At 45.7% G+C, this 24106-nt stretch overlaps 1 protein-coding gene across 1 annotated transcript; it reads left to right on the top strand.

Moving 5' to 3' along the window:
* Positions 1–2314: 2314 nt before the first annotated feature.
* SLC34A1 (solute carrier family 34 member 1) lies at positions 2315–22945 on the top strand. The gene is made up of 12 exons (XM_088662063.1): positions 2315–2450; positions 3084–3278; positions 11734–11862; positions 14928–15071; positions 16253–16364; positions 16840–17035; positions 17720–17815; positions 19010–19112; positions 19239–19406; positions 19581–19697; positions 20223–20347; positions 21058–22945. Exons 1-12 carry the CDS (start codon positions 2315–2317, stop codon positions 21595–21597), a joined length of 2061 nt encoding a protein of 686 aa, XP_088518189.1. The 3' UTR covers positions 21598–22945.
* The last annotated feature ends 1161 nt before the right edge of the window (positions 22946–24106 follow it).

The raw sequence follows: 24106 nt of genomic DNA, 5'->3' as shown, positions 1-24106 counted from the left end.
TGTAACCACTAAGTTTTACTGCCTGTGCAAGCTATTCTGAAGCACATGAATCTGACTTTTGGAGAGTTTGTTAGTCAACCCTTGATTTAAACCTTTTGTAAGGCTTCTACGGAGGGATGCGGGTGGCGCTGTGGTCTAAACCACTGAGCTTGCCGATCGGAAGGTCAGTGGTTCGAATCCCCGCAATGGCATGAGCTCCCGTTTTTTGGTCCCAGCTCCTGCCCACTTAGCAGTTCGAAAGCATGTCAAAGTGCAAGTAGATAAATAGGTACTGCTCCGGCGGGAAGGTAAATGGCATTTCTGTGCGCTGCTCTGGTTCGCCAGAAGGCTTAGTCATGCTGGCCACATGACCCGGAAGCTGTCTGCGGACAAACGCCGGCTCCCTCGGCCTATGGAGCGAGATAAGCACACAACCCCAGAGTTGTCCGTGACTGGACCTAACGGTCAGGGGCACCTTTACCTTTACCTTTAAGGCTTCTACATTAACCCTTGTTTTAATACCTCATGTGTGGTATTTTTCTATGCTGGGGGAGAGGAAAGCTTTGGAAGGAACTTTACTTTTATGCATATTTTGTGATTTTAAATCTCTGCTGGGGTTCTCTCACTAATGAATACTTACCCCAAACCTGGATCTTGGCATCCAGGGAATTTTCCTTTCTACAGTATATCATTTTTCTCTTTGAACCAACAGTAACTTGGATCACAGCACTGCAATGATGAACAATTCTGTAGTTCCCTACCACACCGCTTAAAGACAGTGGAGCTTCATTCCAAAGTGGAATCCCAGCCATGATAAAAAACATAGGGGGAAAAATGTACCATATTGGCTATGGTGAGAAATATCCTTGAATTGTATTTTCTTAGCCAACTCTCACTCTTTCTTAGCTGAACACATCCACAGCTTGTTTGATTTACCATAGAATGAGACATTAGAATTTCTGTACTATCCAATTTCCTATTTCTGATCCAAAATAATCTCCTTTATGAGTCTTCAAAGCTGTGTGATAGGAAACTACTGTACACCTTTTTTCATTATGGCAGAAGAATGCTTTCTTGACTGAGTCCCGGAAGACCTCCTCCCTGCCTTGCAGGCTTTCCCCCACCTGCCTTGGGAGAGTGGGGCCCTGACTGACTCCAGCTGGGGGAGATTATTGGGGGGGGGTTGTTGCTGTTATTGATATTAATTCTTTGTGTCTTTATTTTAGATTTTGCTCATAATTTATGTGGAATGAGTTCAAGTTGGTTGTGAAAATTTTGATATTTTGTATGTTGTAAGCCACCTTGTATGCTAAATCAGCTGTTCCTATTTATGATTATATATTTCTGAAGCTCCATTTTTTTTTCATCTGAAATATAATTGAAATGCTGGTGTTGGTTTCTAGATCCCAACTGAATATGAAGCTACTAGTGCTACTTGCCCTGGGAAGATTTTCCTATATACTGTAAAGGGATGGTGTGATTTTCCTTGAGAAGCTGTGACTGAATGTCACTTTGAGATCCCAGCATGGGAGGTCTGCCATCATTGTGTGTCCATGATGGGGCCAGGAGCAGGCTAGCATCTAGGGCAGCCCTAGAGTCTGCTTGTATCCGTGTCTCTGAAACACAGCACAAGTTGTCTTGTTCCACAACGCAGGCTGATGCAGAAGTTAGCAATTAACTAAAGGAATTTCTGAGGAGGAGGAGGGGAGTGCAGGATGGTTCTGAGGGGCAGCACAAGATTCTTTAGACTTTGCTCCTATCCCGTGTATAAAGGACACCTTGTGTTTCACCAGCCACTTTGCCTTCGCGGGAAGAGTGGATGTAGGGTGTGACCTTGAGTGCTGGGTGGCCTACCTGAAGCAGGTAAGGGGGAAGTAGGGACAAGAGTCTAGGGAAGCACTAAGGGACCAAGGCTGAGGCAACCTGGGACAACCAGCCAATCAAGAAGGGCACCTTCACCAGGCATGGATTTGGCAGCTGAATCCAAGCCACTCTAAAGCAGGCCCTTGGCCCTCCGATACACTGAAACCCAGAATGTCTCATAGGATGACCAGCACAATGCCAGGCAGGACTTCACTAGTTGTATCCATAGCAGGCTGAACCCACCTGGATAGTGTGGTTTCTCTCTCAAACTGCTGAAACCTCAGATAGGGACTCTCTTCTGTTAGACCAAGTTTTTAAGCCTTGAAAGTAATATGGAACTAGCCTGAAGCAAATGATTGCAAGAGTATTCTGTGCCCCTGGGGGAGAATATATATATTGGATCAAGAGCCATGCCTTCTTGCTGCATGTGGGTGAAGCAGCTGGCACTTACTTGCAAGCAAGACCCTTGTTTATGACCTATGTCTCTTCAGGTTGGCAGGCAATGATGTTACCTTATGGAAGAGAGAGTCCAGTCCAATGCCGCCGACCTACAGGAGGAGGAAGGGTCTTGCGGGCGCCACCGTATTCCTACTGCCCCAGCCCCCAAGGTACTTAGCACGGGTGCCTACTCCTGCACCTGACTGCTCATCATACAGCACACTTGATGAGCTTGACCAGAACTTCTGTCTCTTCTCTTATTCACTCTGCCTTCTTCTTGTCTTCCCTCTCACTTCTGGAAGTACTGGGGATTTGCTTGTTTTCTGGACAGTTAGCTCTCAAATAGAGCTGTGTCTAGTCTACATGGCTAAAACAAAAGGACTCCATGCAGAAGCCACAGCAGGTGCAAGGACGACAGCAGCTCACCTGTGGGAGAGGATAAATATGGTACTTCCACAACCTTGTGTCCTCCAGATATTTATTAGACTCCAGCTCCCAGCCACCCCAGTCAACATGGCCAGTGGTCAGGGGAGAGTTACAATCCAACAAAATCTGGAGGACACTAGGATAGTCTGTTACTTTGGGTATTACAGTTTCCAGGGGCGGTATTGGGGCGCTTAAATGTGGCACTGAAGATGGCCTTTGGGGGGGGGATGCTGGCCTATCATGGGATGGTGCAGCAGGATTTCTTAGTTCCAAGGATAGTCTCCAGAGATGCTACTAGTTTCTCTGTGAACTGCTTTACTCACAACAGGGTATCCTGACCTGGGACACAAGTTAGTAATCCACATCTTTCTCCATAGCTCTACAGAGGATCCCTGACCCTAGAGCATATCTGTTCCCCACAGTCAGTACGGTGAGCCATCTGGACCATGAGTACCTTTGCCCAGGTTCTCCTGGGAAGTTGTATGAAACCATGGAGAAGTATGAGCTGGACACTCATTCGTCCAAGCCATGGAAGAGCCCCCACGCAGGCTTGGACGAAGGGCAGAAACCAGGTAAGGGAAATACCCACAGGACCCTGCTAAACATAAGCTCCCTCCATTATTCAGTCTGTTTATTTATTATTGCAAGTAGGGAACATGGGGTCCTCCAGATGTTGTCAAACTACAACTCCCTATATTTGCAAAAATAATTTTAAAAACCCCAAAACAAGAGAAGCGGACACGGAGCAACGGATTCAAACTACAAGAAAGAAAATTCCACCTAAACATTAGGAAGAACTTCCTGACAGTAAGAGCTGTTCGGCAGTGGAATTTGCTGCCAAGGAGTGTGGTGGAGTCTCCTTCTTTGGAGGTCTTTAAGCAGAGGCTTGACAGCCATCTGTCAGGAATGCTTTGATGGTGTTTCCTGCTTGGCAGGGGGTTGGACTGGATGGCCCTTGTGGTCTCTTCCAACTCTATGATTCTATGATTCTATGATCTCGCATCACCCATGATTGTTGGCAATCTTATTTGTTTATTTTATTTTATTTATTGAATTTAGATACCGCCATATAGCTGGAGGTCTCAGGGCGGTTCATCTTGGCTGAGGCTATTGGTATTCAGAGTACAACACCAGCTGGAGGGCTAAGGGTTCCCCACCCTTGTTTTAAATATTTATGCCCAATTTTAAAAACAACCTTTTCTTTTCCAAAGCAGTTTACAAGGAGTGAAACTCAGATTAAAAATAAAGAAGACAAATACAAAATGTATTTTGTATAATGCTACATCCTGTTAACATTAAAACCAAAGAAGATACCGTAACATAAAGGGGGTAGAAATTAAGAGGAAGCATGGCAGACCTCCCCAGGCAGTGTATTCTGCAACTTTGATGCCACCATTACTAAGGCCCTGTGAGTATCTGCAATATCTCATAACCTGGGTGAGTTCACATAGGCAGAGGTGGTCCAAAAGCTATCCCTGCCCTTTTATCTACCTGGAGGGCATGCTGCAGCAGGGCACATCTGAGAATTAGTACAGAAGAGGAGAGCTAGCCAAGTTGCCAAAGGGCACTGAGATGCAAAGTCAGGATTGCGAAAGCCACAACTTCTCCATGTATCTTTCCAAGAAGGTATCAACTAGATCAGGGGTAGCAAACATAGTAGCCTCCAGATATTGTTGGACTTCAGCTCTCATCAGCCACAGCCATCAGAGGTGATGGGAACTGAAGTCCAGCAATATCCAGAGGTCACCATGTTAACTTCTGAACTAGCTCAAGGGTAGCTATCAAATTCCATCATGTGGAACCTCTCTAAATCCAGAAGGTGGTAGTGAAGATGAGGTGGAAGGGAGAGGTTTGTTTTCCTAGGGATAAATTAAGGGCCTCATCAAACAATGTTTAGTTATTCAACAAATGTATTTTGATTTGTTGGGTGGGATCCAGATCTCTTCCTTCAAGCTAGTATTGCTGCAGTGTGATATGACGTTATACTGAGATTCAAGCAGAATTGTTTTGCATAGGGGTCCCCCGCCCCCAGAGCTACAGTCTCTGTAGGCTAGGGTTGCAAAAAAGAGCTGCTGCCAGCCCAAGCCGGGGAAAGAGGTGCACAGGGCTGCTGCCGCACCCACACACCTCTTTGCCTGGCTCGGGCTGGCAGCGGCCATGGAGTGCAGAGCCACCCAAGCCAGGCCCAAACAGCTGCCAGCCTGAGCAGAGACAGGACCCCAGCTCCGAGTTGATCTTTGCTGTGATGGCCTCGCTCCACTGTGGCACTTTGACTTACAGGGCACAGTGCCTTCCCGAGCATGCACATGCCCCCCCCCAACCCCCAAATACCCTCCCAAACCTGGACATTTTCTTTAAAATGTAAAAATCCGCCCAGATGGGCATGTTGGCCCCCCCAAAAGAGGACATATGGCAACCCTACTGTAGGCTAATGGCACTGCTGTATGTAAAGTATTTGTAGCTGTTGCACAAATAACATGGGTTCCTTTTGAATGCTGCCTATAACATCATTGGCAACAACTCCTTCCGCCCATGCCTCTGCCATTCCATAACCTTAAAAGTGCTTTAGATGCTGCGTCCTCCTCCACAATGGGAATCCAGCATGAGAGTACTAATGTAGAACATGCATTATAGACAATCACCAGCATGGCTTCCCTACGGCAATGCCTAGCTATTTTGTCATTGATTGAATTTTAATTATTCCTTTTGCTACAAATGTTCAAAGGCATTCTTTTTGCTGCACGTATGCAGTGTAAGTGAACCCATCTTACAAGCCCAGCTGCCTTTGCAAAGTCCATTGTTTCCAAACCCACAATGTTTAAGAAGTCTGTGAAAAGGGAATGAGGGCTGTTGTGTACGTTCAAGTAAGGGTGCTGGCAAAAACTGAAGGTCCCTGCATAAATGTTTGTGTTCAGGATTGAAGGGGAATGAGTTCCATGTGCTTTGATCCTGTGAGCTACTGCTGCAGCTCCCTTGCCCTGCTCAAGACACCAGAAATTCACTAGATGTTCACAAAAAGTTTGACCTGTTGCAAACATTTGCTTTCAGGGTAAGCTGCAGGACACTTGTGCATTCACAAAGGGAACTTTGTGAACCCCTCCAGATAAGCCACAGCTACATTCTTCCTTGCGACTCCATGACCTTTCACTTATAGTCTTCACTGCCTGGCCAGAATATAGGAATATGGGAATCTTCCTTATATCAGATCAGACTGTTTCTCTATTTAGCTTAGTATTCCAGATATCTTCAACTTTTCAGATCCAGGACCCACTTTTAACCCAAACAAGAATTTGCATGGTGCTATTGCTCCTGTTGTGATCCATATTGTACTAGTGGGTCCTGACCCACCATTTGAATTCCAGTGGACTCTACTCTTACCGGCAATAGCTTTCAAAGAGTCTCAGGCAGATGTTTCACACAGAACCTGCATCACTTAAGGTCACCACTTTGCTGATGCTAAGCAGATCTAGGTCTGGTTAGTACCTAGAGATGTGGCTGCCTGGGAGAAACCTTGGGTGCCATGTACATCCCCTCAGGTGCCATGGTGGAATATAAAACTTGGACATGAAGAAGACAACAATGAAGAAGAAGAAGACGACACACCTTGTACTGTAGGGATAGATAAGTTGTGTCCTTTCCCATACTTTGGACTACAACACCCATCATCCCTGACCGGTGGCCATGCTGACTGATGAGAACTGGAGTCCTATAATACCTGCAGGGCCATAGGTCTCTCCATCCCCGGTCTGCACTACCGCTGTTTTGCAGGAGATTACTGGTTTGGTTGCTTCCACACTAGCTTTCTCTAGCATTGCTGTCCAGTCACTCAGTTTTTATGAAGCATCCAGATGGTGAAATTGTCAGCTCATTGCATCCTAGTGTTTCTCACTTGATTTGTTGTTGTTGTTGTTGTTGTTGTTGTTGTTGTTGTTGTTGTTGTTTTTAAGCATCAGCCTGTCTAGGGCTTTTCAGGGAGACCTTTAACTGAGCACTTCCTGTTGACAGACTCAGCATGAATTATTAATTCCAGGTACCCTGTAAAGCTCTCAGCAATGAATATCCGTTGTTTGTTTGTTTTTGCTTGCTTATCTTAATTGCCCCAATACTACCCTACATTCCTGAGGTGGAGGGTAGGAAGAAGGCTTAAATTATCAATACCTTTTTAAATTTAAATTTTCTGTGATGAAATAGTGCTATTTCTTTAAAGAAATAATGGAGAAATCAGTAATCAAAGCCTCGCTCACTACTCCCCAGGTACAGAAACTGATATTGAGGCAATTAAGAGGAACTATTCAAGGGGCAGTAAATAATGTATTTGTTGCTAATCCACACCCAAGCTTATCAGGAAGCAATAAAACGGGCTGACTCTACGGTACAAGCAGGAAACTTTTAATTAACAGTAGTGGCAATCTCTGCTGAACGGGAATTAGCTGTAAGTAAACATTATAAGGTCTCTTGGCCATAAGATACGGCACCGATGAGTAATATCGAGTGCTGTAATAAGTGCTTGTGCGCACCTCCCTTTTAATTTCCCTTCTAGTGAAGTGCAGAAAAGCAATGCCTCAACAGTACTCAAGAGCCCAAGTGTGATAGTTACCATTATGCTTTGAGTTTCAAACAACAGGCAGAAAAAAAGAAGTCTTGTTTACATCCTTTTTCAGTAAATGTGTTGCATCTTGTATTCTGTGTGTTCATCCTGACCACAGGGCCCCTGCCCTTAACAGACAAAGCTTCAAAGAGGAGGCCCATCCCATTTACGCATCAGCAGAACGAACTGCAGCCATCAACTCAGTGGTACCAGGGCAAGGTGCAATGGGAGGGAGGCGTGGCAAGTTGCTATGGAGACTGTGCCGCATCTTCCTGTCAGAGAGAGGGCCCACCTGTCATGCGACATGGAAGCGGCACTTCCTGCCATGTCTGCCGGGGGCCTTTGTGAGGAGAGGACAAGGAGAAGACCGCAAAGGAGCCTTCCCTGGTGGCTCCTTACATGGGAACTAACGTGCGGACCAGCAGCGCAGGAGGAGGGTGCTGTAAACAGGTTCTGTTCTGGAGCTGAGGCCTTGGGCCAGGGGGAGAGCCACATCCATGGGCAGACACAGGGAACCCGTGGCCCTCCAGAGGCAGTTGGACTACAGCTCCCCTATTCCCTGACTACGGGTCATGCTGGCTGGGGCAGATGGGGGGTTCCCAATATCAGGGGGGCCTCAGGTTCCCCACCCCTACCCTTGGGCAAGAGGGCAGTGACCACTTCTGATGAGCTAGGCATGCTATGCTATTTGGGCAAAACTGTATCCTGTAGTAATAATAATAATTTTATTATTTGTAAGCCACCCATCTGGCTGGGTTGCCCCAGCCACTCTATACCAGGTTCTGCAGGATTAGGGTGACCATAAACCAGACATCCCCAAACTGTGACCCTCCAGATGTTTTGGCCTACAACTCCCATGATCCCTAGCTAAAAGGACCAGTGGTCGGGGAAGATGGGAATTGTAGTCCAAAACATCTGGAGGGTCGAAGTTTGGGGGTGCCTGCCATAAACCATAGCCCCATGATACAACTGTGTTCACAGGGGGTTAATCTTCTCCAAGGAACAGGCTAAGACTACCACCCCAAATAAGCCCCTTCCCCTAGAAAGTTGTAACACCGAGGGACCAGTGACTCACCCATCCTTGATTTCTGGCCCCTCTACCATCAGTTCCAGGAGCAGAAACAATGATAGGCCCAGAGCTGCAGGGCTTATTTGGAAGCTCAAGGCCTTGCTAATAATAATAATAATAATAATAATAATAATAATAATAATAATAATATATTATTTGTACCCCGCCCATCCAGCTGGGTTTCTACAGCCACTCTGGGTGGCTTCCAACAAAGATTAAAATACATAAAAATGTCACACATTAAAAACTTCCCCAAACAGGGCTGCCTTCAGATGTTTTCTAAATGTCAGGTATCTCTTTGACATCTGATGGGAGGGCATTCCACAGGGCAGGTGCCACTACCGAGGAGGCTCTCTGCCTGGTTACCTGTAGCTTTGCTTCTCGCAGTGAGGGAACCGCCAGAAGGCCCTCGGCACTGGATCTCAGTGTCCGGGCAGAACGATGGGGGTGGAGACGCTCCTTCAGGTATACTGGGCCGAGGCCATTTAGGGCTTTAAAGGTCAGCACCAGCACTTTGAATTGTGCTTGGAAACGTACTAGGAGCCACTGTAGGTCTTTGAGGACCGGTGTTATATGATCTCGGCGGCCACTCCCAGTCACCAGTCTAGCTGCCGCATTCTGGATTAGTTGTAGTTTCTGGGTCACCTTCAAAGGTAGCCCTACATAGAGCGCATTGCAGTAGTCTAAATGGGAAATAACTAGAGCATGCACCACTCTGGCGAGACAGTCCATGGGCTTGGGTAGAGGAAGAGACAAGGACTAGTCACTAGCACATGCTCTGGATCAAGATGCTGGAAGGAAGGGCAGCTGGGGTCTCAGTCTCTGCCTATGAATTCCTGGTGCAACAGCTTCTTGCCCAGCTTTGCTGACCCAGCCCTGCATTTGCTGTCTCTTCTAGCTCCTTCCCAGCTTTAGTCTCTGGCGACCTACTGGCCCAGGGTTTGTTGAAGTGCGCTACATATCTCCTTGGGAGCTTTGGAGCTCACCCAAAGCCATCAAATAGTTTAAGAACATAAATAGAAGAGTGTCCCCCCCTCCCATTTTGTATCTTCTTGTGCCTTTGTATACTGTGCTCTAGTCCATGGGGTCACGAAGAGTCAGACACGACTAAACGACTAAACAACAACAACAACAACAACATACTGTGCTGATACTGGCTGAATACCTGGCATAAGCTTCATCCACAGCTGCTGATGAAATTATCATTACTTACATGGCCAATTTAAAGCATGATTCTAGGGCAAGGATGGAGAACTTGTGGTCCTCCGAGATGTTGGATTTCAATTCCCGTCAGCCCCAGCTGGCATTGTCAATAGTCAGGGATGATGGGAGTAACCTTTGAAGACCCACAGGTTCCCCACCCTGTTTCTAGGAACTAGCCCAGTTCCCTCCTTTCCCCCAAGACTTCAGCTTCCCTTATAATAGCATGTTCTTGATCTTGCTGTTGCAGTTTGCCTGGTAGCTCATTGGCTGTTTAGCATTTAATCACTATATAATTAGAAATGTGGACACAACTTGATTTTTTGTCTTCTAGTATCAGGAGAAGGGAGACTGAGCTATGCTTGTGCAAGAACAAAAAATAGCACAGAATATCTGAGAAACTCCCCAGATACAAACAAAGCAGTGGGGGAAATTTTCGCAATCACATACTGTTCCTCCATGTACTGTATGTTAAGTCTTAAGCTTTTTTCCTCAACCAGTATGACCAAACTGCCAACTGTTTATGTGTGTGAACTTTCATTTCAGATTATAAAATCTGTGGGTCGTTCTGACCTGCTACATAACACAGTGTGTGCAATGAGTCAATATTTTAATGTTGACTATTACTTCTTTTAAGACAGTGATGGGATTCTGTGGCCTTCTAAATGTTGTTGGACTCTCAACTCCCATCAGCCCCAAACAGCATGGCTAATGGTAACAGGGATTATGGGAGTTGTAGTCAAACAACATCTGGATGGTCACAAGTTATCCATCCCTTTTAAGAACACAATCTTAATTTGGAGCATGTCCCACTGAAGTCAGTGAGACACTTCTGAGTAAACTGGTGTATAATAGGGTTGCATATTATAGGATGCAGCTGAGGAAATAAATAAGTTCAATTAGCTACCGTTATGTCTGTTATCTTAATCAAGCTGATAAGGACTTTCACCATCACCCTTAATTCTGGCCTAACGAATATCCTAACAGTCACTGTTAAACCCAAAATAAACAGAAGGCGTGAGCATTGGTAAAAGTCAAAACCAGGGTCAGAATGCCTGAAGGGTATTGTGTGCAAAGCCATAGATGCAACTTCATCATGAATCAGTAATGATTCCCTGCTTGTTAGACTTGATGTGAGACATCAAGGCTGTGTAACAGCGACAACGACACACAATCTGTTTCCAGCTGATAAATATTGAGAGAGAACATTTCCCACAGAGAAGTCTCCCTTGAGAGAAACAGCTGAGGCATAGGATTGTGCAGACCAGCTCAAACCTATGCCGACCCCATCTCTCTCACACTGCCCTTTGGTCAGAGTTAAGGCGCTCGTGTTGTGTTAGGGCGCACTTCCTTTGCATTGTTCTCAATTGCCCATGCTAGCTGCGTGGGTGCCTGAAGGATTGCAGTTCCCACTTCTGTCCATTTCCCTGCTGCGAAGCACTCGGCATTAATAGAAAGATGATTGGCAGGTTCTTTACTGTTACTAAGCAACCCACACTGGATTTGAAATGAAATGGGTTTGTTTTTAGAACTGGAATGCCAGTCTGACTAAATGATGCCTCTCCTCCACCTCCCTCTTAGTGCAGATTGGGGCACAAGCTGACCTGGTGGTCATTTTGTGCTTTTGCTTTGTACCTTTCCTTGTTATTTTTTTGTATTCTAGTTACAGGGACTGAAAAAAAAATCCCCCTGCAGAGATTCAGGGCTCATCCAGACTTCCTGTTGTGGCATGGCTCAGGTCCGGAATTTAAATCTCCATGTCCACATGTTTGGCTTTTCTTCCCCCCCCCCCCTGACACTTTCCCTGGGAAAACTCACATTTTACCAGTGAATCGGAGCAAATGACAATCCTCAGTGGAAGCTCAGGACTCATCCACACTTCTGTTTATCTTGTGCCTAGAAAGCATGTGTCCGAGCAGGTTTCCTGTGCTCTTCTCCTTTCCAAGAAAAAATTCACTCTTTAGCAATATATCAGAACATATGGCAATCTGGGGAATACCTGAATTGCCCTTTGCTCTGATGGAGTGCTAAAGAGTGGTTTCCCCCCAGGCGAAAGCAGCTGGACAAGAGGAAGTGTGGAGAAGCCCTAAGTGTGGGGAAAGAAGGGAATTGCAGGGGACTTCAATTGACCAAGATAATCTCTAACCTAATGTCTATTGTTTCATTTCAGCACTTGGAAGATGGGCAAGGTTCAAATCCATCCTCATCTCCATTCTCAAGGTGCCTCTGATGTTTGGCTTTTTGTACCTGTTTGTGTGCTCCCTTGATCTGCTGAGCTCTGCTTTCCAGTTGGCAGGAGGTGAGGGTCGCAATGTATGCCTGCCTCCCCTTCCTCCCTTCCTTTCTCTATACTAGAGTCCATGGGAATGAAGCTGCTTGATCCCCTTCCCTTTGGTCTTATTGCTTCCACTTCCTGCCTTTCTCTGGGACTGGAATAGGTCCTGCTGAATCCAGGCTATTGCAAAAGAGCCTGGTGTCAACAGCATGGACAGGGAGAACTGCTTTCTCATTGCTCCCATGGCTAAAGACTGCCATTTCTGGACACTTCATCCAGATGTGCTTTTCCTGATGGGGAGTCCAGAATCCTCAGAATCTTTTTCAAAAATAAGCCATTTTATTTCGAACATTTATTTAGTTTTCTAGCGCAACTAGAAAATGACTCATCCAAATAGGAAGCATTTCTGGTTTGCTTTGTCCTCCTGCTTTGCAAGCTGCATTTAAATTGTGGTAGCTACAGCTGCTACATTTTATAAGTGGCTCGAGGAAAATTCTGTCTTGCTTTGTAGGCCCTACTTGTCAATGTTAGTATTTCATGCTCCCGATGCTGCAGATGTGATTGGTGTAATTCACATGCCTGTCTGGGAAGAGTGTGGGAACGGAAGACAGTCTTGTCTCCTCTGCTATGTGTACTGTTACACTGTACTTTTGCTTTTGCTTTTGCTTTTGTTCTGTCTGTTCTCTCAGAGCTGGAGAGAAAGGATACAATGATTCTTTTGTTGGTCTGTAGTGTGTAAATACGTAGATTAGCTCTACAATGTCTCGTTCTCCTTGCTGTTTTACGCCAGAAGATTAGTGTGCATATATCAGTTGATGTATGTTGCTGAAGTGTACTGGAGAAGAAGGGGAATGCCTTTTCCAGAGCTGCGCATACCGGAGGACACTTGGAGTTTAGGGATTGCAGGGGCACCCCAGGGCGCTTTTCTAACAGTCAACTCCACATCTCAGTCCTGAAATCTATTGTCATACCACTTTGTGTTCTCAGTTCAGCATATAACGGGGACAGTGCAATATCTCATGAGCCCTGAGATTCATTATCCTTGTATTGCATTCTCTTCTTCTTTGGCGATCACTCGTAGCCGAGTAAGATTATGTGTATCTGAAGAAGTGTGCATGCACATGAAAGCTCATACCAATGAAAAACTTAGTTGGTCTCTAAGGTGCTGCTGGAAGGAATTTTTAAATTTTGTTCCGAGTAAGATTGTCTTCCATGAATATGGTCTTAACAGTGTAGCCATAGGTGACTGGGAGGCCAATTCTGGATCTGTACATCCTTCCACAGTGGGGACATAGGTTTTCAGGCAGGAGTTGATCATGGTGAGAGTTTGCCAAATGTGCCTTCCTCTTAGCTGGTTTCTCCCTTTCAGTCTGAGTAAGTGCTTCTTCAAAGCCCACGATACCTTTGGTAGAGGCTATTCTCCAATTGGAGCACTCGTGGGTCAGTGTTTCCCAGTTGTTGGTGTTTATACTACATTTTTTAAGATTTGCCTCGAGAGCGTCTTTAAACCTCTTTTGTTGTCCACCGGCATTACACTTTCCGTTCTTAAGTTGGGAATAGAGTAGCTGCTTTGGAAGATGATAATCAAGCATCCAAACAACATGACCAGTCCAATGAATGTTGAATAATCATTGCTTTGACATTGGTGATCTTTGCTTCTTCCAATGCACTGACATAAATTTGCCTGTCTTACCAAGTGATAGTAATTTTTTGGGGAGACACCTGAATCCTAAAATGGTTTTAGACCTTCTGTATTGCATTATAGCACATTTCATTGTTATGGAGTTAGTGATATTTCAAAATGTGCTCGCAGCAGAATGCTAGAGGCTCAGACCCCCCCGAAACATATTGCAAGACGCCTCCAGTGACCAAGCATGGCTTTTGTTCTCTGCACAGCTCCTGTTTGTGCCTCCCATATCTCTACTTCAGGCATCCCCAAACTTGGCCCTCCAGATGTTCTGGGACTACAACTCCCATCATCCCTAGCTACCGGTAACAGGACCAGTTGTCAGGGATGATGGGAATTGTAGTCCCAAAACATCTGGAGGGCCAAGTTTGGGGATGCCTGCTCTACTTCTTCCTGATTTTTGGGTCCTGTTATCCCTTGTTCTTGATCAATTTGCCTTTCACAGGAGAGGGCCTCTGTTCCTTGAAAAGGGTTATCTTGCTTGGCCTTCTAATAAAGTCACATAGGTTTCCTTCTATATCAGGGACCTGCTACCAAATACTACTGGATAGCATCATATTCTCCTTTCTACTACCTCATTTCACTGGCTCTCTATAGTTGTCTTCTTTGTGCTTGTCTTCCCATCTATGCTGCTGGCAGGGCTGGGCATGGGGGAGTAGAAATCTGGTTTTGAATCAGGTTACATTTGTATCCCATTCAGTTGCAGGGAGGGGCCCCCATGTGGATTCGTAGGGTGGAGGGCTGGGTGGCAACGGTAGGTGGAGCCTAAGCCAATGACTGGTAGAGCCAACTAATTTTACTTTTGCCCCCTCCTCCTCCTCCCTGCTGAATTATGCAAGAGCAACACTGGGACAAATGAGGAAGCTGACAGCCAAGGGCACCCCCTGGGTGGATGTATCAAGAAGGCAGGCAGGTGGGGGCGGCTGGCTGAGGGGCAGACTGAAGTTGGTAGGACACTGCTTTCCAGGGTGGAGAATGGAGAAAGATGTGTGGTGCAGGCAGAAAGCTCTGACTTTTGCATGGCTGCTATGTAGCCTGCTGTACAAAGTTAAGAGTCATATCCAGTGCTCTATCCACTTTGGCCTCTGGCCCCACCAATCATTGGCGTGTGGCCTCTGGAAGGTCCCCCACAAGGGAATGTGGCCCTTGGTCTGCAAAAGGTTCCCATTCATGGTCAATCTAGAGGTGCATGAACAGCCTTCCCCTTACATGTTTCCTTCCTTAGTGAAAAGCAGCTAAAGTTGGGAGTGGAAGAATGCCAGGGAGGAGGGGCTTGCTTAAGGATTTCAATTCCAGCCAGCTTGTTGCTGCTAGAAATCCCTTACCCAATTTGTGAGCAAATGTGGAAACATTTGGGTCTTGCCAAGCACTCACACACAGACTTCTGTCTTCTGCCCCATAGGTAAAGTAGCCGGGGACATTATCAACGACAACGCCATCCTCTCTAACCCAGTGGCAGGGCTTGTGGTGGGAGTCCTGGTCACCGTCCTGGTTCAGAGCTCCAGCACCTCCACCTCCATCATCGTCAGCATGGTCTCCTCGGGGCGTGAGTCATTCTGGCAAACATCAACGTAGAAGGGAGGGGATGTTTCTGGAGGTGTGGCTTCATGTGGGTGCAGGACAAATTAGGTTGCATGCCCCCCGCTACTCCGTTCCCTCATTTGATTCTTGTATGTCTACTGGCATCACTGTAGCCATCAATTTGCCTTGGCAGCATTTGCATACTTTGCTATTATCACAAGGTATCTTTGAATTTGGCTGGGAGTGGGAGACGGATGAAATCTGAGTGCCTGCTGGGGATGTGTGCAGTCAGTAATACAGTGGTACCTCTGGTTAAGAACTTAATTCGTTCCGGAGGTCCGTTCTTAACCTGAAACTGTTCTTAACCTGAAGCACCACTTTAGCTAATGGGGCCTCCTGCTGCCACCGCGCCGCCAGAGCACGATTTCTGTTCTCATCCTGAAGCAAAGTTCTTAACCCAAGGTACTATTTCTGAGTTAGCGGAGTTTGTAACCTGAAGCGTTTGTAACCCGAGGTACCTCTGTATCAAAAGCAACACGATGGCCAGAAACAATTACAATGTGAAAAACTTTATGGAATGATTCAGAACATCAAAACTAACAAACTGAAATCTCTGAAAGTCCTTAAATGAATCACGGTGCCAGTCTTTACCCGGCGGAGAACAAGCTGTGAAGGAAATGTCCAATTCTGATGTCCAACTCTGAACTTTGCTGAACAGTGTTTCCGGATAACAACTCCTGTTTCGTTGAATTCTTCATCAGCCAATTAGTTCAACACTCGTAAGTAGAAAGATATGTAATTTCTTCATTAACCAATCTTTTTTTCGAATAGATATAATATACATGCAAATGAAAAATACTCTGGAACAGTGCTAATCGCATGAGCACTGTTCCAGAGTATTTTTCATTCTCATGTATATTACATCTATTCGAAAAAAGATGGTTAGTTTTGATGTTTTGAATCATTCCATAAAGATTTTCACATTGTAATTCTTTCTGGCCATCGTGTTGCTTTTGATATTGCTGACTCATATTTTGCAACACAGGGGATGTGTGCAGGGCTGAGGAGGAAGGGAGAAGAAGACAGCACAGGTTGGGGCACCAAAGAGAGGTTGTTTGCTTGAAACCTCACTCTGTTTCTGGTGCCCCAGATGGGGTACGGAGTCAGAGTACCCAGAAGGCACTGCCCTTGCCCTTTCCTTCCTAGTGCTGGAGGTACATTCCGCCATCCCCATCATCATGGGTTCCAACATTGGCTCTTCAGTCACCAACACCTTTGTGGCACTGATGCAGGCCGGTGACAGAGATGTATTTAAGAGGTGAGTGTTGAGGTGGGCATGCGACTGGAGCAACCAGTGGGGCTGTTGAAAAGTGGAGATTGGTGTGGGCTGCATCTATGGGGTATTTTAGAGAGAAAGCCAGTTGTAGTGCAGTTGACAGAGATGGGTGAAGAGCAGGGATTAGGAGGGAATCAGAGGTGCTTGGAAACTTTAGGGTGACTGAAGCTCCTGAGGCCCATAGGAACCGACTGGAGCAGTGAGGAACAAGACCATCTTAACAAGGGAGTAACGGTACCTTCGACTCACTGGGTAGGCCGAGTAGACAGACAAAGAGATGGAGTGGATGGGTGGATTGGAGAGAGATTTGGCCATGCAGAGGGAAATCGTTTGGCAACACAATGGTAACATGAAGTATCTGATATTTGGACCATTGCCCAGTTGAGACCATCCCCATCATTCTCACCCCCACACTGCTACAGTTCACATCAATGATGGCTTCTCTACTATCTTTCAGAGCCTTTGCAGGGGCCACCTTACACGACTGCTTCAACTGGTTGTCAGTGCTGGTTTTGCTTCCTCTCGAAGTGGCCACTGGCTATCTGCACTTCCTCACCAGGGTGACTGTGACAACTCTCAACTTCCCCAGTGGACAGGACGCTCCAGAGCTTCTGAAAGTAATCACAAAGCCCTTCACTAGCCTTATTATCCAGGTGTGTGTTGTTGGCAAGTCATGTGTGGTCTCTTTGGGCTCTGTCACAAGGGAAATAGCCACCTCCCCATGCTTGGGACCCTGGCCATGTCCTTATCCTCCATTCTACCTTCCAGTTCTCTCTCTAGGTGGTGAGTGTCAGGAGCCTAGCCTTTGTCTATATCGAAGGACTAGATCTGTTGGTCTCAGTGAAGTTCATACCTTCAATAAATTGTGGGGCTATTGAAAGATAATTATTTGGCTGCTCAATGGCTGGGTCAATTTGGCTGGGTCAATGTCCCAGGTGCAGTAAAGCAAAGTAGGAAAAGGGATTTGGTAGCCAATAGTTGAGGGGGAAATGGGGAGCCAAGCAAGTCCTGCTTTACTCACTTCATGTCACAACTCATGCAATGGGAGAAATGTTATTCTCTTATGGTGCAAGAGATTGTGATGGGGACAGCCTTGGTAGGGGAAAGCCCAGGCAGATGTTGCAGTCAGTTCCTTAAGAACCCAGCTCAATTCCATAGCTTCAAGCCAATATCAAAATTGTTAGTCTGTTTGTCCAGGATTTCTAAAGAGAACATAAGTTTCCAGCCACTCTATGCCAGGGGTCTGCTTCTCCTTCTCTTCCTTTTATGGGAAACTTTGGGCTCTCTGTCTCCCATCCCTGACAGCATTTCCATTATCTTTCCCCCTGTTCCCACAGCTGGATAAGTCGGTGATCACAGGCATTGCCACAGGTGATGAGAGTTGGAAAAACAAGAGTTTGATCAAGGTGTGGTGTGAAGCATCAGCTCCACAGGTGAGAGTTCAGGGTGTGTGTGGCCGTGGTGTTGCAATGGGAGGGGGAGAAGCAGTAGGGGCTGAGTATCAGAATGTGCTGATGGTCCTGGCAGAAGACTTTTAAGTCAGCGACTCAGCATTTAACTGCACAGTCCAGAAATTGATCAATGGGACACCTTTGGGCATTTTGGAGAACGGAGTGTGAACAATATCCATTTCTGTGCAGGGTTGGAAAGCAAGGTTGCACAGATCCTTGGGCACAATTGTGCTTTTTGGAGACAACAAAGCAGGAATGTTGGGGTGTGAGAGGTGACATTGACCCGGTTTGCAGATCCCATTAAACCACTGTTAAAATTAAGCCATGGTTTAATGTGCTGGTTCACAGTGCTGAAATCACAGGAGCTTCACTTCTGCCCTGCTCCTGCTGCTACCGTCCCCAGGAAACGAGCCATGGTTTGACTTGTCATGTTGTCTTAAGCCAGTGGTGTCCAAACTTTTTTCAAAGAGGGCCAGATTTGATGAAGTGAAGGGCCATGAGGGCTGACCAAAGTTGCTGAGCTTGTTTTTTAAGATTGAAGTTGTTGAGCTTTTTTTAAGATTGAAGTTGTGGAGGCTTTTTTTAGGATTTTAGCCCAGGAAATAAACTGCCTCAGGGGCCGGATTAACTGACTAGCGGCAGGCCAGATTAGGCCCCCGAAACGGACTTTGGACATGCCTGTCTCAACCGAAGGACTACGGTCACAGTGCTTATCCAAAATGACTGGACTTACGTGGGATGTTAATGCAAGCACACAGAATCATTATGGACAGACATGGGAGACAATGCATTAAAATGAGCATTATGCATTGTTATCCATTAAGAGCCATGAACGATTAAGTGCCATTTTAAGGATTAATTGGTTGACAGCATTTAGAGGTTTTACCAATGGGTTATCTACAGACTCTTTGAAATAAGGCAAGTACTGTGGTGGAAACCTGACAAAGGAAGGATGATTGGTGTTGGAATTAAGATTTTAGTATTCTTTTGCTTGCTTGAAATAAGTTGGAATGCACAAAGGAAGTAATTTAGAATGGCTAACTAAAATGGCTAAACAGAGACACCAAATATTAACTATAGAACAACAAGGCCCTTTCTGTCTCAGCCTGGAGGACTCTTTCCCTAGGTCCACAAAGCTCCTGTATGTGGCTGATGCCTCCGTCCCTTTTTCTACAGATTTCTTCCTTGAGCACTAGAGGAAGGTTCCTGAACTGCAGCTCCCGTACCCTATGCAGCCTGGACAGTGCTGGGAACCTCAGCAGGGCTGTGAAAGAGAAATGTAAGAACTGCCCACCCTGTTAGCAGGACCCTGTTAGAAATGGCAGCTGTACCTAAAATCATTACTTAGGGCAAGAGGAATTGGATTGGTCCTAATGCACTCTCTGCACCTTGCTCCTTCACCTAGGCCATCACCTATTTGTGGACACTTCTCTGCCAGACTTGGCTGTGGGTCTCCTGCTGCTGGCTGCCTCACTGATTATGCTGTGCACCTGCCTGATCATGCTGGTCAAGATCCTCAACTCTGTGCTCAAAGGCCATGTGGCCAAAGCAATCCAGAAGGTCATCAACACAGGTAGGCTGGCTGAAACCAGGCCCAGAAAGAACTCCTGGCTCCCTCAGCGGATACCCAGCAGTGAGCCAAAGGGTGTGGATTCTAGTGGAGACTCCAGAAGTTCACTACAGTAACTGGGTTCTCATGGCTGAAGCTATCTGTGGATCTCTGTCTTTCCTCCTTGTTCCTGGGCAGATCTGCCATCTCCTTTTGGCTGGGTTTCTGGCTACTTCGCCATGCTTGTTGGTGCTGGAATGACCTTTGTTGTACAGAGCAGCTCAGTCTTCACTTCAGCAATCACACCACTTATCGGTAAGTCAGCATTTACTCTGGTTCCATGGGCAGGATAGAAGGGATGTGTGTGTTTACACCAAAGGAAACTAAAATGGCCAGACTGACAATAAAGCCTATAAATCCCATCTCTCCCACTCGGCCTCATATGAGGAAATGGGTCTTGGGATTCTTGAATACCACTAACCCAATATAAGCATTTAGAAAGACCAAGATGTTGCTGTAACTTCAGCTAAACAGTAAGTGATGGTGGCTGTGAAGCATACCGTAGCTAGCTCTGGAATCCCTCAGGAAGAAGATGTCATGAGTAATAGTAGAATATGTCTGGAGGCGCTCTCTTTCAGTGGCATAAATGCCAGGTCTTTAAAAAGGAATGTTCCCCATTGCCTGTTATCTTGAGTGACTGTTGAGAGGAAAGAGAGTGCTGTTTTCCTGATGGTTGTCTCTCTTTCTTCTTCTTCTTCTTCTTCTTCTTCTTCTTCTTCTTCTTCTTCTTCTTCTTCTTCTTCTTCTTCTTCTTCTTCTTCCTCTTCTTCTGTGGGACAGGCCTCGGGCTGATTAGCTTGGAACGTGCTTATCCACTCACCCTTGGTTCCAACATCGGAACAACCACCACAGCTATCCTAGCTGCCCTGGCAAGTCCAGGAGACAAGATGGCCAGTGCCTTCCAGGTGAGCAGATACCCTCTCCTACTTGGAATTACTTTAGAAGAGCATACCTTCTATGCCAAAGGGTGTGTGTTTGTGTGTTATGCATACACACACACACATGTGCATTATATACACAACTGCTGCCAAACAGAATCCACCTTGCACAGTTTGTGCATCCCAGGTCAAATAGGGCTGATTTCAGCAACACCCATCTGGTCTTTTATGCATTTCTGCCTATTGCAAATGCAATGAACCTCTGTTTGGGACAAAGGCAGTATAGAGAAGCAAGCAAGCAAGCAAGCAAGCAAGCAAACAAACAAACAAACAACAAACAAACACAGTTTGTCATTACCGCATTGATCTTGAAAGGCCCAGGGTTATTATTTATTACATTTATATCCCACCTTTCTTCCAAGGAGCTCAGGGTGGCATATGTAGTTCTCCCCCACCCCATTTACCCTCACAACAACCTTGTGAAGTCAGTTAGACTGAGAGACTGTGGCTGACCCAAGATCAACCTTCATGGTTGAATGTGAATTTCCACTCTTGTCTCTAAGATGTCAATCCAGCCCTCTGGCCGCAGCACCACACTGGCTCTTAAAACATGAAGTAGCCCATGGGGAAAGCGGGATTATCTTCTTTACATGCCCCACCTGCTTCAGCCTCGCATGCCATCATTTCTCAGTCTTGCCTCCAAGATGGTTGCTATGTTTCTGTTTTCACCTCCTCAGATTGCTCTTTGCCATTTCTTCTTCAACATCTCTGGAATCTTATTGTGGTATCCCGTGCCTTGCACCCGCCTGCCCATTCGGATGGCCAGAGCACTAGGTGAGCAGACGGCCAAATACCGCTGGTTTGCCATCTTCTACCTACTCATCTGCTTCCTGCTGTTGCCGTTGTTGGTTTTTGGACTCTCCATGGCAGGATGGCAGGTCATGGTGGGTGTGGCAGCCCCTTTCCTGTGCCTCCTGGCTTTTGTGGCCTTTGTCAACGTCATGCAGTCACGAAGTCCCGGCCAACTGCCCCGGTGGCTCCAGAGCTGGGACTTCCTGCCGTACTGGATGCACTCCTTGCAACCCATGGATGAGCTGATCACTAGGGCCACACTGTGTTGTGGTAGTCGTCGCTCTAGCAGCCAAGAGGAACAGAGTGATTTATCTCCTCAGATTAAAGCCGGTCTCTCAGTCACCTCCTTAAAGGAATTGTCACTACCACCAAGGCCATCTCCCCAACTAAATTTACCACCACTGCAAAATGCTACCCACCTGTAACCTGTGTTGGAACATAGCCCCATTGCTGCCTGCAGATAGTGGTGCTCAGCAGAAAAGCAATGGTAGACCTGACCTCTGAAAACAAAAAGGTGCACCTGCCACCGTGTAGGGAGGTAGGGGTGTGTGTGTGTGTGTGTGTGTGTTGAGCTGCAGTGCTGGTGGCTGCATGTGTGACTCTAGCTGTATGACTGCCATGTGTGTACCTGTCTTCCAGCCATTGTGGATTCTTCTGCAACTGTGTATGACCTGGTATCGAGTGTGTGTCCGTGTCCATAAATGTGCATTCAACTGTTGCTTTAAATATCAGTGTGTGTGGCTTGCATCCATGAGTGCAAAATCCAGCCTTTGCAACTGTGTTTGTGCCTCTCAAGGTGAGGGTGTTTTGTGTGCAGTGCAGCTGGTTTGGGAAGTTGAAAGTTGAGCAAGGTCTAAGCTCGGGATGTTCTGCATGGAGACAGCAGGGAAGTTCTTCCTGTAGCAGCACTGGGGATAATAATCCTGTGAGGCATTTTTCAGGATGTGCCACACATTTGCAATATATTAAACATAATTATGTAGTGGTGCTTGGAGATCATTCTCCACACTCCTCTCCTGACAATATGGTGTTAATAGCCTCTTTGTGACCTCTTGTCTCTCTATGATGGGGGTTCTAGACACTGCTTTAATAAATATCATCTTTAATTTTTAAAAATTTATTAGAAGTTTTAAGAAAAGTATTGCTACCTTCCTGTTCACATTGCTTTTATATCTGCAGATGAGTTCTGAACAATTTTCTAGGTGGACTATCAGGGTTCAGTAGGATGGGAATGGGAATGGGATGAGATAAGTGGCTTGAAGGGGCTTCTTTCCATGTATCTTTTGTTGTACGACTTCTTGCTTTCAGTCAAAATGCAAACCAGAGTTTCATGGCTCAAATAAAAAAATCCAGATTAGGAAGAGCTTGATGTTTCTTATTTACAAAATTTGGCACACTATTATCTTTGTCTCACACACACACACCCCAACTCATCCAACGTACAGCTAAGTTGTATAATGCAGATCAACAGCTAGCAGTCAGCAAAAAGAAATTGCACCCAAACAGAAGCCATTTCTTACATATTTTTGAAAAATACCAAGTCCTGTGTTGTTAAAGAGAATATGAACCCTTGAGAAAGTGCTGCCTTGGATGAGGAACCTGGCATGTGATGTGGGCAAACTCTCTGTTTGAGGTTGTCATCAAAATGTTTCTTTTGATTTCATACTGCCTTAGGAGAATGTACACACAAGGATAAATTAGGAATGCCTGGTTTTTTTATGCTTTTAATTGTTCTATACCTCACTTAATAAATATCTTTTCATTGAAGCTTCAGAACTGGTTGTGTGGTGGAGTGTCTTTTAGACTAATTTGAGTTGTCCCAGGCACCTGCATTTTTTCTTCTTTAGATGTTCCCATGCTGCTTTTTCACACGTACCATGTGCTCTCCTCAACAGAATCAGTCTAAGCCACCTATGCACTTCATCACATACCCTTATATCACCGCTGAATAGCCAAGGTTCCTTCTCTTTTTACGTTCTCCAGCATTAGCAGCACCTTTGAACTGCAGTCCTATGATTCAGATAGCATTTTCCTGTTGTTCCATTTGATTGTCCACGTAGGGTTTTGAAAAGTATATGTCAAAAATAATGGATGCTTTGGAGCTGTAGCTTTTGTGTTTGCTCTTTATGACAGCTAGGGCTATGAGTGCCATAGGAAAAGGAACATCTATTATAATCTTACGTGTCCCCACTCCCCCAACTGATGGGATGTTCCAAGGGTGTCATTACCCAGTTTGGCTTCCTTTGGAGGAGAAAGAGTACTGAAGACTTGGAGGACTGGTTCAGACATAATGGGAAAATATGTGAATGAGCCACAGTATGCCTCACACTTGTGTGTTCTCCATCTCCTCTCATTCCCATGAGGACAAAAGAAAAGTCTGCTTCCACTTTAAAACTAACCACAGTTTCCTGTCTCAACTTGGGAAACTGTAGTTTGTTTAAACTATGGTCAGTGATAACAAGCCAGGATCATAATGTGGTTTGTGACAAACCGTAAGTTTGTTTTTTTTAATTCGGAAGTCATTCGGTATTGCAGTTAGTTTTAAAAAGTGAAAGTGGAAACTTCTGATCGCTTCAGTCACAGAAAAGGAGGAAAGGAAAGAGAAAGTCTGCATGGTTGAAGCTCGCCTCCACTTGTTCATGTCCAAACTAGACCATGATGCCTTTATAATATTTGCTTTATTTATAAATATGCAAGCAGATAATAAGTGGAGGTAAAATGGTGCACTGTCAGAAACTAAGCTATGGTTTGGCTTAGTGCTATGTCTGAACCCAGGCTTGTTCTTTGTCTCACTTCAGACAAATGATGAGCTGTAACCAAGGTTTGTTCTTGGCTTACCACTTGTTGCTTGTTTGTTTGCTTGACTTAAATCCCTAAAATAACTTAAGGAAGTTTGCATAAGGAAAGTTTCCCATCCCTTTCTCACCCTTGTAA

This window comes from Zootoca vivipara, chromosome 2 (genome assembly GCF_965207765.1).
Source record: "Zootoca vivipara chromosome 2, rZooViv2.hap1.1, whole genome shotgun sequence".
In the NCBI taxonomy this organism is placed as follows: domain Eukaryota; kingdom Metazoa; phylum Chordata; class Lepidosauria; order Squamata; family Lacertidae; genus Zootoca; species Zootoca vivipara.
Note: the sequence above shows the minus strand (reverse complement) of the source record. Positions and strands in the feature narration are given on the sequence as shown.

Excerpts from the sequence above, each read along its gene's own strand:
- SLC34A1 (XM_088662063.1), top strand. The coding sequence starts at position 2,315 with ATGACCTATGTCTCTTCAGGTTGGCAGGCAATGATGTTACCTTATGGA. Across the intron at positions 19,407-19,580 it reads CCAGAAGGTCATCAACACAG|ATCTGCCATCTCCTTTTGGC; the intron begins GTAGGCTGGCTG and ends GTTCCTGGGCAG. Across the intron at positions 19,698-20,222 it reads AGCAATCACACCACTTATCG|GCCTCGGGCTGATTAGCTTG; the intron begins GTAAGTCAGCAT and ends TCTGTGGGACAG.